At 37.5% G+C, this 15,987-nt stretch overlaps 1 protein-coding gene across 1 annotated transcript; it reads right to left on the reverse strand.

The window, feature by feature from the left end:
* Window positions 1-8,325: 8,325 nt before the first annotated feature.
* pou4f4 (POU class 4 homeobox 4) lies at window positions 8,326-11,093 on the reverse strand. Its single transcript, XM_079847890.1, has 2 exons — window positions 10,809-11,093; window positions 8,326-10,355 (listed from the first exon to the last, which is right to left on the reverse strand). The coding sequence occupies exons 1-2, from the start codon at window positions 10,926-10,928 to the stop codon at window positions 9,447-9,449; spliced, it is 1,029 nt and encodes a 342-aa protein (XP_079704016.1). The 5' UTR covers window positions 10,929-11,093; the 3' UTR covers window positions 8,326-9,446.
* Between the last annotated feature and the right edge of the window lie 4,894 nt (window positions 11,094-15,987).

Here is a 15,987-nt window from a genome sequence, read left to right on the forward strand (position 1 = left end):
CAGCAGAGTAACAACCAAAATGCATTATTTTCCTGTTATCACTGCAAAGCTGCTTTTAAACAGTCTGAATTGTATAAAGCACTGTATAAATAAAATGTGACAACCTTGACTTGACTTGTCAGATTTGATATCCACATTGTGTCCTTCCAATTCTCAATTCTCAGATTCTGAAAACTTTCTGCCATGGTGTAGGCAAAGCCATTTTTTTCTGTTTAAAATCTGTTGTCCAATGTATCTCAGGACTAACTGTGTACACTTTTTTTTTTTTTTTTTTTTTTTACAAACATTGAAGGCATTGCTCCTGATTTCTTCTTCAAACATGCCCAGAGCTCGAGTAATTACAGAGATCGTCAAATCCTTTAGTCATCGCTGATTTTCATTAATAGACAGCGTGCTCATTAATCTGACTGTTGATGCACTTATTAGCGCTCATCAATTCATTATTCATGGCCTGAGTGAATACAAAGATAGCGGGTGTCTGTGTGGGACAAGGCGGCCAACAGCAAAGCGTCCTCTTGAAATACCAGCAGCACCGCCAGTGCTGGACGGAACCCCTACAACTCGGTTCGTTATTATTGCATATTGTCCTCACACCGACAGGTATAAGCACACACTGGCCCCGCAATGCCGCGGGTAAAATGTGAATTCATTGTGGAACGCTTGTTGGTAATTCTGTTAACAAAAGGTATCCTTAGAAGGAATTAAATATTTATTCGTTCTATGAATAACAATTGGTTAGGGACGACTGGCTGTGTTCACTCTGTATGGCACATTTGCGAGAGATACAGTACGTGCGAAAGAGCGGAGCAGAGTCTATCTATCTATCTATCTATCTATCTATCTATCTATCTATCTATCTATCTATCTATCTATCTATCTATCTATCTATCTATCTATCTATCTATCTATCTATCTATCTATCTATCTATCTATCTTCTCCATCCGCGGGCCTGATTGCTTGATTGCTTGACAGTGTTAACGGTTGGGTATCTGTATTTATTTATATAGTACAATTTATTCTAACGCTCACACACTGTACAAATTATATGATCAATAAGTTATGACAACATGTTTTACTCGTTAAAAAAAGTTAAGCAATTTTCATCTTTTTTATGTTATACGCTTTTTATGTCAGTTTAATGTAATTTAAGGTGAAATTAGTGTATTACATAGACTTTTCCCAGTACATTAAGGTTTTTATTGATGCAAATGAGAAGGGGGTGTTACAGTCAAATAATGACAATCAACTGCAGTTTGTAATGTGTTTAAAATGAATTACATTTCTAATCGTAACGGTCACTTTGCCTGAAAGAGTTTTTTATTTTTATTTTGACATATTTGACAAAACATATTTATTTGTTTATTTCTTATTTCGTTTGTTCTCTAAAATGTTGTCGTGATAATGGTAACAGCACTGCTTGATTTTTTTTCTTTGTTATAAATGCATATCATTAACATAATCAAGATAACATTTTTGGGTTACACTTTATTTTAAGGTGTCATTGTTACAGTGTAATTATATATTTAAGTACTAAGTAATATATACATGTACTTTAGGGTTAGAGTAGGATTAGGATTTGGTTGAGGGTTTGTTGCATGTAATTATGCATAATTTACTTTTATTACTATGCATGTAACATAATGTAACAAGGACACTGTTACCAATTTTAGCTATGTATAATACAACAGAAAAAGAAGAATTTTCCACATTTCTGCACTTTAAAGTTCCCGTTATAAACCCATAAAAAAAAGTTTGGAATGCAATCAAATTTGAAGGAAATGATATGCTTTATAACAGGATTGCAGGTAACAAACAAGCTGCTACTCTTCTGAGAACACTTCTTGCGCTATAAGCAATTTTTGATTGCGTTTATGATCACACTCCTCTTGTTAAGGTGTGTGCCTTCCTCGCTGTTAATTACCAGCACGAACTCCCCATGACTGGGCTGAGTGGAGCTGGCGGAGGGTGAAAACACTGGTTAAGCAAATTGGTATTTAAATGTATACTCGCTGGCCTTCATGCCTTGCATTATTCATTGCCGATACAAAAAAAAAAAAAAAAAAAAAAAAACGTTGCACTTCAAGCCGGGGTTCTGCAGCAGGCGGACATGAGGCCTGTCTACTGGGAAGTGCGAAATGTAGGGCAGAGAATTGTGGTCCGTGCACTCAGCACTCACTCCTCTTCTGTCTGTTGTATATATATATATATATATATATATATATATATATATATATATATATATAACTAGCCTAAGCACAAGTCAAACTTTATGTTAAATGACAATCTTTTATTTAAAATTTCGTATATTTAAAATTTAAATACTGACTGATTTTTTGAACTCCTTATTTTGCTGACTTTGCTGGTTTTGATTATTGACCGTGTATTTGATGAATGAATTGCGAAGCATTGATGTGCATCTTCAAAAATACCCACCGTCAGTGTATTTAATTTCATTAATTTTGTACCTCAGCTAAACGAATCTATTTAACGGGTGTCCGGCTACAAACGGGATTTTATTTTGTAGTACCGGACCGTGTTAGGGTATCTTGTCAGTTTAGAATAAATTATGTATGGGACATGATTAGAAGCTTATACGCATTACTTTGAACATATTTCTTTGAATTAAATGTGAGGAACTCATTTCATCTGTTTTGATTTACATATGAAGTGGAATTATTTCATCAGCATGAACGTATAGATCTAATAACTGATCTCCTTTTGATTTTGTGACATTTGGGAAAACACATACTGAAAAGAAGGCCGCATAATACACATACCAGCATTATCTTAAATATGTATATATATATATATTTTTTTTTTTGATCATTATTTGTTTTCACTGTCCATTGTTTATATACAGTATATATATATATATATATATATATATATATATATATATATATATATATATATATATATATAGCCTCTCTCTCTCTCTCTCTCTCTCTCTCTCTCTCTATATATATATATATATATATAGCCTCTCTCTCTCTCTCCCTCTCTCTCTCTCTCTCTCTCTCTCTCTCTCTCTCTCTCTCTCTCTATATATATATATGTGTGTGTGTGTGTGTGTGTGTGTGTGTGTGTGTGTGTTTATTTTGGTCATTATGTAGACATTTTTATATTTATGGTTTGATATTTATTAAGAACACAACATTTTTTTTTTTTTTTTTTTATATAAAAATACATTAGGCTAACCCATGTGAAATTACGTATAGAATAGAGAAATGTTGCCTTGAGATGTTTTTGACATTACTGACATTATAATTTAGACTTTTCCAGCACTGCCTTGTGAAATTAACTTTTGTTGGGTGCTGTCCGTGGTCCTGAATGTCCTGATAAGTCACGTTTTATAAGTTTACATTTGTCTTAACTGGATATTTTTGTAAGATTGTTGTCCTTTTGTTTAGAGCGGTGACATTACATCAGTAAAGATAACGAACAAGTAAAATCATAGTAGCCTATCTTTACCATTATTTTACTATTATTATTTTATTATTATTTTGTACTTTTCTTCTCTGTTGATTGCCGCTTATTTGACCGAATTAATACAACACAATTCTACCCTATGCCCTTCAATTTACATTTACATTTGGCAGACTCTTTTATTAAAATAATGATAATAATAATATGCCGAGTTTACTTCGAAACTAAACAATAGCATTTGTATGTATTATTCTCTCTGTGACAGACGTGCACAGCCTCCCTCCTCGCGTGTTGGAATGAGCACGCGCCCGTGCTCGCTCTCGAGGAGAAGCGTCCTGCACGCGGAGGAGCAGCATATCGTCATTAAAAAGTTATTAACTCCCAAGATTTAACTCTTCAGCACTCGTATAATTCAGGCTTTCGGATTTTAGAGTGTTCTCGTGAAAGTCTCCAATCTCCATCATGGGTCAATGAAGACATAAACGTACATTTTAACCAATGAGGTGTTTTTATACATTACTTAAAACATAATAATAATTCAGACTACTTACATTTGTCTTAACTGGATATCTTTTTTGTTAGATTTGTGTCCTTTTGTTTAGCCTTATGCTGTAAATGTATCTTTCGTTTTTAAATTTTTTGTGAAATAAAACGTCACGTCACATCATATTCAAACAAGACGGTTCATGGGTTTAGGTTTATATAGATTCATTGGCTCAGAATATTTGATTTGCATTTCATTTAGCAGAGCGAAAAATCAGAATAGTTTTTGCATGTATGAAGAGTGATACAAAGTCTTCAGCCGAAAAAGTCACGACATTCCTAAGACTATTTTATAAATCTTATCATGACCGATCAAAATCCAATAAAACATTTACAAGAGTCTCACATTTCGCCCTCTACACCAAGGGATGAATAGAATATCCCCTACAGTAAATGTGTTTAATCTGTAATTGTTTTTGAGTATTAGGTAACACTTAATTTACAGTGTCTGTACTTACCATAGTAATAACGGTAAATTATGCATAATTACCTGCCCTCAACCAAACCCTAATCCTACCATAACCCCATAGTAAGTAGGTTACATGTTGTTTTATTTTTGTATAATTTTGTATAATTATAAATAATTAATATATACTTAAATATATAATTACACTGTATGACCTTAAAATAAAGTATAACCCGTTTTACATTATTGTTCATATTACATGTAAATTATCATTACAATAATAATAGAACAAGAACAACTCAATTTTTACGTAAATTTAATGTAGGATAACGACACCGCATGAACACTAATGTCAGGTCAGGTGTAACCTTTAATGGATTTTAAATGAAGACGTTTACATCTAAATAGCATAAAGCTGATAATTATTTTTGACCAGTGACATCATTCTTATGCAAGCTGGACAAGAGCCAAATTACATGATATAGTTTGTTACTCTGCTTCGATTGTTTTGATGGTCTATCAGTCAGTTTGTCTCAGTGCCAAATATTCAGATCTCTCTGTCTTTTGATCATCCCCAGCTGCTTCTGTCATTCATTAGGCTTGATTAAGTATACAAGATTCTTAATTACAACAGCCATGTTTTAATTCTTGTCGAATATGCATAATTCCAGTCTGTGATGTGGCATGCTCGTGAGTGATCATATTACACAGTTATATGTATATATTTATTTTAATCCGCTGTTAAAGACAGCAAGCGTTACAAAGATTCCCTTGTTCACCTTGTCAGGATCAATTTGAGTTGCTCTCCCTTGCACCTTCATTTAGGACTTTTTGTCTTTCAGTTTCGCATGTTGGTTATTTTTAAGTACAAATCCACAATGATTGGCAGTCAAAAACCAGCTCAGACTTCAGGTTAGGCGCTTTCGTAAGCTTGCGCTTCTCTCAGTGTGAGAACTCTGATATCTTGAACGCTGTATTGGGCTTATATATTAACGCGCTTGATAAATATTGCATTGTACTGATTTAGAGCTTCCAGTGCCGGAGGTGTGATCTGACCGTAAAGCGCGCACTCGCGGATCAAAACATAGGGAGCGCGCAACGCGGATGGAAACACTGAGGGAAGTTTATTTACCTAGCTCGAAATCGGCTGTAAGGCTGGGCTGAAATAAATGAAACGTTGCTGCAGTAATTCTCTCTCTCAAAAAAAAAAAAAAAAAAAAAAAAAAAATTCGCGATTACTACTCTCGACTGAGCCGGTCGAACGGGCCTTGTTGCTGCAATGTTTGTGAGGAAAGAGGGAGCCATAGTCATGTACCAGAGAGCTGATTCTCCAAGGCCCTCAGTCGAGCAGCACTCAAGACTCTGGCTTCATTAAAATTTTATACGCAGCGCTTGGCCAAGGTCTATTTATGAAAATGCGCTTTCCGCTCCATGGAAAACACAAGACTGTAAGGAACCATGGGGAGGAATGTAAATCTAAAGCGGAATTATATACACTTACACATATTTTTCACTCCAGCTGCATTTTACAAAATAAAGTAACCAATGCCACAGTTAAAATATTGCCTCGCATTTGACGTCTATATGTTGCGTGGCTTCAACGGTTGATGAATTATGTAGATGATTTGGTGAGAGATATGCAAATCCTCAATTGTGGGCACATTTGAGCACGATAGCATATACCAATTTGAGTATATTGTCTCGCATATTTCAAGATATTGATGCAAGAAACAACTGTAGCTAGCCAGTATGTTTCCTTTCACTATGGACAAACTGTGATTTGTGCTGATGAGAACACTCTAAATATAATAGCGTCACAATATTGGGTTACACATTTTGGTAACACTTTATTTTACAGTGTCCTTGTTATGTTACATGTACTTGCCATAGTAATAACAGTAAACTATGCATAATTACATGCAACTAACCTTCAACCAAATCCTAATCCTACTCTAACCTTAGTTGTAGTTGTAGGTACTTAAATATATAATTACACTGTAACAATGACACCTTAAAATAAAGTGTAACCAACATTTTAAGGTGTCCGTATTACAATGTAATTGAGTAATAATTATTAACTAGCCTACATACTACTATATGGTTAGGAGTAGGATGTGATTAAGGTTAGTTGTATGTATTTATGCACACTTTATTGTAATGTAACATGTGTAACAAGGATTCTGTAAAAATAAATAGTTACCCAATATTGTAGTTGCAATCGCTCTCACATGCACTATAATGCGTTTAAATATTTCAAATACGTTTTCCACTGCCTTCAGTCTTTAAAGGCATGGGGCGGAACGATTCTGATTTGCGTAACTTGTCTCGTGCCTTTTGTATTCAGCAGGAAACGAAAAAGAAACGATGACCTCCATTTGTGAATTATTCAAATCGAACAATTGACGCAAAGTGTCGTGGGAATAGGCTTTACCTCGTGCGTCTACACAGCCGCACTGTTTTCTATAAACTAACTTACTAAACCAAGCCTTATGGGATAAATTGTCTTTTGATAAGAAAATTAAATATTTTTGCGTAGGTGTCTTATTATATAGATTAATCATTTAATATATATTTGAAATTTTCATTTTTATTTTTTATTTATTTAAAGTAGCCTATACTTTTCATTTATTATGGTGCGTTCAATTCATGTCGGAAAATCGCATTTACGAGTTGATCACACGTGAACGCCACCACAATGTTGTTAAATAGCCTACGAGTGGGAAGCTCGGGGTTTTCTTTAGTTTAAGCCCATGAGTTGGGGGCGTGTCAGTGAGAAACGTGGCGAAACTTGTGTATAGGCTTATTTATTTGCACACACAAAAATAAGCTAACCACCTGCACAAAACATGATTGTAATATGAACATGTAACGATGAAGTTCACAGTCGCTTCATATATTACCGGTAATTAAAAACATCAAAAAGCAAAACATTTTTTGTTCTTCATTTTAGAAATAGAGTTTAAAACCAGTCATATTTTTGTGTGTGCAAGTATAATCTTGCTCCGACTTCCCAAATCGACAAATACGACTTCCCAACTCGTAAATGAACTTCGCAGGAGTAGCCTACATGAACGCACCATTAGTTATATGTGTGTGTGTGTGTGTGTGTGTGTGTGTGTGTGTGTGTGTGCCTGTTTGTTGTTATTATAATATAATATTTTCTATATGACAAATAATTTAAAAGTATTTGGTTGTTCTTCGCCACACTTTTTGTTTAAGACTGATTCGGACTAACTGCTTTTTTCAAAGAAACTTTTTGTAGGAATTAAATTCCTGTTTATTTGAGGATAATGAATGAGTTTAGGCTACTGAACTCCACGGGGGAAAGGACGAGAACTCTTGTTATACATCCGTTCAGCAATAAGATATCTTCCTCTTAACAAACACTTGCAAAATCGATAGTATCATAACACTTCATATTTATTATTCATAAATAACTAGATTTACGGACTCAAAACCACCTGCTGAACACCAAAGAGAGTCCGAACTTGACAACTAAAATAAGCGAACTTGCTTTCCTTTTACATTGACCAATTTAATAGCGTAACGTGTTATAAAAGAAACACATTCGGAGTTTCCTCATACATAAATGATGGATTTAATCGGGCTTGTAGAAATTTCTATGAACGTGATTTTTTTTAATTCGTTTAATCTGCTCGGCTAACATTGAGGATAAACTATAGGAACCTCGCCATAGGGGGAAACTACAGACATTTCACTGTTAAAATGAGTTTATTCGTTCGGAAACTGAAACGATAATAATAATAATCATCATGAAGGTCGGAGATTTTGATTTAAAATAAGCCTGAAATTATTAAGGGACGAACAAATCTTAGTAGTGTCCTCTTATTTAGAGAACGGTATAACTAATAATTAGTGTTATACTAAGCACAATAAATAAAGAAGACTCAACAATAAAGCAAGTTCAGGGTCATAAACACACGGCAGTAACAGAGGTAAGACGTGCATGGTTTATTGAAAATTCTGTCGCGTACACATACACAGTTAAGCACACTTTCACAAATGAACCATGTGTGGTATTCAAAATAAATTAAGCTCAAATAAATAAGTAAACGACAATATCAACGAAGTAGAAATATAAATAGGCAAAACAAATAAGAAAAATCGGAACCATATCTACAAAGTGCAATGAATCTCTGAAAATGTAATGAAATGTTCCCATCTACAAACTTAGTGTAATAATAATAATAATAATTTATATTTAGACGTACAGTAGAAGGGGGTAGTCACAAAATAATTATTAAATAATTTGATTGTCAAAGCATCGTTGAAGTGAAATTAGTTGCAACACACAACGCTTCGTGTTTTCTATCTAATTTTACTCAAAATGTGTCAAAACTGAAAACTATAAAAAAAAATGTAAAAAAAATCTAGTTTTATGCCCTATTTCCAAAATGACCATGAATGTGTCAAGACGTCAGGAATCATGAGGTAGACACAGAAACGTATATTAAGGATGTCCGTGTGTACGTGCGTTCGCCTGTGCGTGTTCTCTCTTATTGCAATACATCAAAATGAATGGAATTTTCAAACGGTAAATGAAACACTTAACGCCTTGTAAACCATGCAAAGGATCACAGCAGAACCTTCATGAATTTCTTCAGGAGCATATAGAATAACACTAAGGTTTCTAGAATGGGACATCTTTTGCACAACAGCGTTTTTAGCTTTCTTTCTTTTCATCCTTAAAAAAACAGAATTTTGATGCGTTCTTCACACAAAGAGGTGCAGTGTATTCACAGATATGTACACAGATGAATATAAAAAGAGTTGTTTTGAGTTAAGAGAATAATCATTATTATTCAATTCTCGATTTTTGTACAATAATTGCAACGTTTAGTTGATGTTGGTTGTCCTCCGTCTTCCAGACCTCGTTGTTCTTGACATAATGCCATGACAAACTTTTTGGGACAGTTTCTGTCTCTGGGATGTTGACGCCCAACTCCCAATTCCTGCGTGGGACGCGTTTCGCCTCACCATTGAAGAGTTTTGTCGGCTCTGTTCACTTTTATTTAAATGTTAAGTTTATTTAAATGCGTTATTTCTGGCCTAGTGCGTAGCCGAAAACTTCATCCGTTTCTGCTTTTGCCTTTGATTACAAAACCACACGCGGACCACGTTTTTTTTCAGGTCCAGTTTCTCGGCGATGGCAGCGATTTTCTCCGACGACGGTCTCGGCTGGACGGCGAAGTAAGCCTCCAGCGATCGCTTCTCTGGAGCAGCGATCGAAGTGCGTTTTCTCTTTTTGTCCCCGCCGTTAAAAATCTCCGGTTTGGCCATTTTCTCTCTCTGAGCCCGTTCTGCCTCCTCTAACCATGCTTCCAGGATAGGCTTGAGGGCGACCATGTTATTGTGGGACAACGTGAGAGACTCGAACCGACAGATAGTGCTCTGGCTCAGGCAGCCGACCCCGGGGATTTTAAGATTGGCCAACGCCGAACCCACGTCGGCCTGCGTGACCCCGAGTTTGATCCGCCTCTGCTTGAAGCGCTCGGCGAAAGACTCGAGCTCCCGGGGATCAGGCTCGGAGTCTCCAACGCCGCCCAGAGAGGTGTGTGAGCCCAGGCTGTGGTGGTGCATGTTCATACTTTGCTGGTGGTGATGCTGCATGTGGTTAATTGCTGACATGTGTGAGTGCGGGTGGGAAGCGGTGGAGCAAACGTCGGAGCCCATGCCTCCGATGGAGATGCCTGGGGTGAGGTGGTCGAGCAGGTCGCCCTCCAGGCCCTGCGTCGGCTGGTGGTGGGGATGATGGTGGTGAGAGGTCAGCACTGATGGGTGATGAAGGTGCCCAGAAGAGGACGTGGGAGTGCAGGTCATGCTCGTCATGGTGGTCATGGTGTGGTAGGTGGCATCTGGCTTGAACGGATGACTCTTTTGAGCTATGTCCACCGCCGCCAGCGCCTCGGCTCTCTGGAGAAGGGTCTCGTCAAAGCCGGCAAAGATGTTACCCTGCAACTGCGTGACAGAGAGCAAGCATAAGTATGGCAAATTCAGTTTTAAGTTTTTATTTTTATTTTTTATTTTTTAAGAAAACTTAACAACCAGATTATGCGACCTGCATTTGTTTATTTATTTTGGTAAACAATGTTATAAAAAGTTTATGGGACCAAATTGGGTCACTTTTAGAAAATCATTTAAAGCGGCATTCAAATGGATATTCAATTAAACGCCAATTTCCAAGTGCTGCTCTAATTTCTAAAGTGCCGTAACAACTTATATGATTCTATGTTTAAAAATAAACGCAGTAAAATAAATGTTGCTAAAAGTGCAAGATTTATTTAGGCGACAAGCCAACCGAAACTTCGACTTCGATTTTTTTGTCACGCGGAGAAAAGTTTAGACCACTTATAATGCAAATGACTACGGTGATCATGAATCGCAAACATCAGAATAAAATATTAAACTTACCGAGGGCGTGGGCAAACATGCTCGCCGGATAGCTTCAGAGCTGGAATGTAGAGGTGTGTATTTAGGCTCGTGCAAAATCGGATGCATACTAAACGGCTGTTTGCTATTCATGGACATCATTTTGGCAGAGGTGTGAGGGGGTCGCTTCTCGTCTTCCTCGTTTATCTCCGGTTTACCCCAGTACAGTGTCTAATCTGGATGATAAAAACTGAAAAGGTATGCCTGAGAAAGTCTTCCTTTCTGGCTGAGCAGTAGCCAGGCGCGAGCTGTCAATGTCTGTGACACAGTAGGAATTTACGCAGGCACCTAAAATATAACGCTGTCTCCTTTAGCCCCGCCCAGATAGGTACAGGTCCCGCCCAACTACTATTACAGCACCCTCAACTGTTATTGGTAAGTTTGGGATGTGAACACGCCTCCGGGGTATTTGGTCCCATTCCCCATCATGTGCGCTGGAGCAAAGAAGGCGTGGCTCTGGCTCTGAGACTCTCATGGTGTGTTTTCATTGGTGCTGTGATTTTGACAGGTCGCCCTAGATTGGTTGTTGTGAACACTGCGATCTTTATGTTCACATGCTCGTGGTTTAAATATCTGTCACCATATCTATGAATTGTTATGATCCTCATAAAACATACTTTAAAGATTCAAATAGAGATTCAAATGATTTGAAATGAAAATAACTCTTAATTAGTAATAAAAAATAAAAAAAAAACATTTAACCCCTTTTTATACATTTTTATTATTACATTTTATCTTTTTTTGTAATTTATGATCAGGGAACATAAACTACTGTCATTCTTAAATGCACTTTTTGTAGTCTTTTTTTTTTGGGGGGGGGGGGGGTGCACCTGCCAAATAAATAAATATAATTGGATTTGAAATATGAAACGCAAATTTTATCATAGCATTTGTTTTTTATCTTTAAACAATTGAATTAATGACTGAATATATACAAGTGCTAAATATTTCCCTTAATTATGATCAGTTTTGTTGTGTTGTGTTGTGTGAAGCAAGTGATGTATTTTATTATTATTTTTTTTTCATGTGGCCAGCCTTAACAATTTGGTACATGAATTAATTATTGTACGTTTACTTTGTGGTATGCACCACAATATGGATTCTCAAATAGAGCATAAATAGGCTGGGATGATAAGAGCCCATGTACAATTAAATATTGATTAAAAAAAAACAAAGGTCAAACAAATGAGAGCAGTCAATCAAATACCTCAGTCTGACAAATGAAATGCTGGTACCACCATCCATTTGCATGAATGAATGATTGAATTAATTTCATAAACACTTTTTGTTATATTGGTTGAAACACTTTTCACACCCTGATACTGTAGCAATCAATAACAGAAGTGGTCTAAATATAAAAAATCAAGTCTCAGAACCCCCAAAAAATTGTCCAATCATTGCATTTGGTCCAAATGCATTGATTGGATGTCTTATCTGCTTGTCAACCTATGTATTTAGACATCACACATCATCAAAGCATTCCATGATGAGGCTATGCAGAGTTGTAGACAGACAGTCACAGAGCGCCGCAAACAAACATAGCCCCATTTTGCGGTTCCTCCTGAACCAAAACTTATGCGGCTTTCATGCCGTGTGGTAATTACCATAATTAAGAGATGGCAAAAATTCTTGGTTCAGTGAATAGATCATATTACCCTTCATGCAGTGAAGCTGCTAAAATGGGAACTTCATTACTGGACCTTGACTGTTTGATCAGCACCTCTTCAAAGTGGGTTGTGTGTTGCACAGGTTTTGTAGTGCATGCAAGCTGCTCTGGATTGGCTTGTATAGAGCCTATATCTATCACTCTAATTGGTGCTGAAACCCCAGACATGGACAATAAAGTCCCACAATGGGAGAAGGAGTCTCTGCGAGTGTGACTCAGAAACCTGAGATGCAGACGCAGATAGCAACATCGTCCCCTCGTGCCTTGCTCTCCGGCAAGGCCTTGGCACCCGCTCATCAAATATGCATCAATGCTGCCATCTCTCCCCCAGCAACCACTGTCACTGGGGACTCCAAATGCTATGGGACGGACAGAGAGGCACAGCAAAAGTGACAGAACAGAGAGAGAGGCAGTCTGGAAAAGAGAAGAGGGCTCAAAGAGTGAGCTTATATATGTAGATAGAGAGACAGACATGCATCCGAGATGATACACAAGCCATACTTGTTGAATTTATTGAGTCATTCCCTCTTTTCACATCATTCCTGCTTTCTCTTTCAGACTGCCGACACGAAGTCACAGTCATTTTCCTGATGAGTTTTCTGCAAACAAGCCTGGGGAAGTGCTTGATTATTGCTAATGGAACATTTTCCTCAATGAATATTAATGCTGAAATGGGGAATTGGTGGTATTGGCTGTTAGGATTCCTACTGCAGATGATAAGTTGAGGTGTTGATACTGTTATTTTCTGTCATCTATAGTTCACAGAAAACAGGAAAAGTGTCCATGTCATATTAACTTGCAACTAGACAATGCTGTCTGTGAATGTTCATTGGAACTATGGCTAACAACAGAATGTGTGACCATAGTTGACTAATGATGCTTTTGGGAAATGCACCTCTGTTGAGCTAAATTGTGGATATTTGTGTTTCACAGTATAAATAAAAATGCGTTGTGGAATATACTGGACAGAATTCCATACTCAAGTCTCCAGACTTTAAATGAATGGTTCACCCAAAAATTAACATTCTGTCATTATTTACTCACCCTCGTGTCATTCTTTCTTCTGCAGAAGACAAATGTTTCAAGAAAGGAAATCAGTAGGGTCCAAAACAACACTGAACCCAATGACTTTCAATGCATGGGGAAAATTATTATTATTATTTTTAAATATTTTCTTTTGCGAAGAATTCATAACCGGTTTGGAATGATGTGGGTGTGAGTAAATGATGACATCATTTTCATTTGGGGTGAACTACCACTTCACCTTTTATCCTTGCTTGTCTTTACACTTTAAAATGGTTAATCTCATTTATTTGTTTTTATGCTGCCCCTGATTAATCGCTCAATTTTTACTGTACACCAACCATCTGAGTACAGCCAGACTTTTTGTTTGCGCAAATGCAATGGGAGTGTGGGTGTGATGCCAGAGCTCTAAAGAGAGAGTGAAAGCAAGACGTCAACACAAGTAAATATTTCTGGAACGTTAAGCAAATGGACATGAGCGCATGTACCTCGCTTTTCCTTTTTCTCCTCATTTTCTTTTTTCCATTCTTGCCCCCTCAAGCCTCCCCCATTTCATGATTGGTGAATTATTGATAGCGTGTAAAATCTAACATTGTAGATATGTGACCATTCACCAAATCAGCGGGTTCACACTGTGGGGCTGCCGAAGGGAAGGGGTGTCTAAGCACACACTTTAATGTAATTGCCTTTAGGGTTCCTGGTAAATATTTTATTGTCTGCCAGCACAAATTAAAGGTACAAAGTTACCGAAACGGGGTGATTCCTCACTACGAAGCTCTGCAGAAGATGTCCTTGTGCTTGTCATTTGACTTGACTTTTTGGGTACTTGTCTTATAGTAAGTTTTATATTCAAAGGATCGTGCAAGATGCTCACCTGGGAAATAAAAGAAAATAGAAGCAAGCATGCGCCTCGGAGAGCTGTGTGTTGGGGTTGTTGGGGTTTGCTGTTTGGTTCCGTTCACTGAGGCCGAAAGAGCTCTTGATTTAAGTGATTTTGGTGGAAAGAAAAGAAAAAGAGGGGTGGGCGGGGGATGGGTGGGGGGAACTCGTACATTGCCAGTCCGAGAGGAAAGTAAGCAGAAAGATGGGAACAGGAAAACTTCATTACCTGATGGGGCAGTGGCCAAAAAGACATTAAAAATGAATGGCAGCCGACACAGATGGTAAGCTGACCTGGATGGGATGTGAAGCGTCGATGGGAAGATTTGTATTTTTCTGTTCCACACTTAGAGAACAAATTCTCAGGTCCAGGTTGTTTTTCTCCTCTGGGATTTCTGTCTGTTATCGCTGTTCTAAATTAGATGAAACTATTTACTTTCGATTCCTTAAAGATACAATCCGTGTGTCTTGCTAACCTTTTCTAGGCCTTGTCAAGTTGTTTGGTGTAGTCGCTTTTCATGCCTCGTTTCGATCTCCTTTCTCCGATTTCTTTCTCAGAATCCCTCCTGTGTGCACATACTATGATCTGCATAGTTTCCTTGGCACCCCGTAATTCTCTTTGCACCATTCCGCTGTTACCTGCCGTTCGCCGTCCAAACGGGATGGGCCGCACTAAGTCTGGATCAATAGATTAACTGAGTGGTTATGAATTATGCAGAAGAGCCCTACAGCAGTTGAACGTAAAGAGCTTGTGCTCTTGAATTGGCGTGTAAAAGCTAAGTACAGGCCTGTTTACTTGTTCCCCGGCATGCTGGGTGCTGTGCTTCAAGATCCCCCCCTTTAGCCAAGGCCCCTGGGACCTTAGTCAGGTAGAAACAATGTGATGGTATTGATGGGGATGACTTGAACTCAATTGGAAAAATGTTTTTTTTTTTTAACTAGTTATAGGTTGGTTTGCTTTAATATGCATGTTGAAAGGCAGTGTAGAGAGTTTGCTCACACTGTCTTGTCGCTCTCTTCTGAATCAAACCTCCGAGGACACAGCTACAGCAATAGCATTAGCTTAATATTCAACCGCGCATGTAATTTTACATTTGCATACAATCAAACTTGGTGTCACTCATGTTTTTTTGTGTGTTCTACAACAGTAAAACAAAGGAGGGAAAAGAATAAACAAGCAAAATGCTGTAAATATGATAGTGAAGGCATATTCATGATATGTAAATCTCAGTGTAGTTTTAGAGCAGTACAAAGAAAGAAAAGGATCTTTTTATGCGTACCAGGAACTGTTTTCCAGAAGACAAGTGTGGCATATTGAGACAGATGCGTTGTGTGACTTTTACATAACCGTCAGCCGCTCATTCAGTGCCAAATAAGAAGCTATGAAAAGAGGAAGAAGGCCCAAAGCTGAAACATTTGTCTTGGATCTCCTTTCTTCTTTATTTATTAAAATATTAATGTCTTTGCTTGAGGCCAAGTGTGTTTATGCATGCCGCTCAGAGCGTTGACCGAAATGCCGACTGATGCTCTCTCATTGATTTTTTTTTTTATTGTGGGTGTATCTGTCTAAGTAGAGGCTGCCAGTCACCCTAC

The sequence above is a fragment of the Squalius cephalus genome (genome assembly GCF_949319135.1).
Source record: "Squalius cephalus genome assembly, chromosome: 17".
Classification (NCBI taxonomy): domain Eukaryota; kingdom Metazoa; phylum Chordata; class Actinopteri; order Cypriniformes; family Leuciscidae; genus Squalius; species Squalius cephalus.

Bases quoted from the DNA above. Each gene is read 5' to 3' on its own strand.
- pou4f4 (XM_079847890.1), bottom strand. From the start codon at position 10,928: ATGATGTCCATGAATAGCAAACAGCCGTTTAGTATGCATCCGATTTTG. The intron at 10,356-10,808 runs GTAAGTTTAATA...TCTGTCACGCAG, and splicing joins CATGTTTGCCCACGCCCTCG to TTGCAGGGTAACATCTTTGC.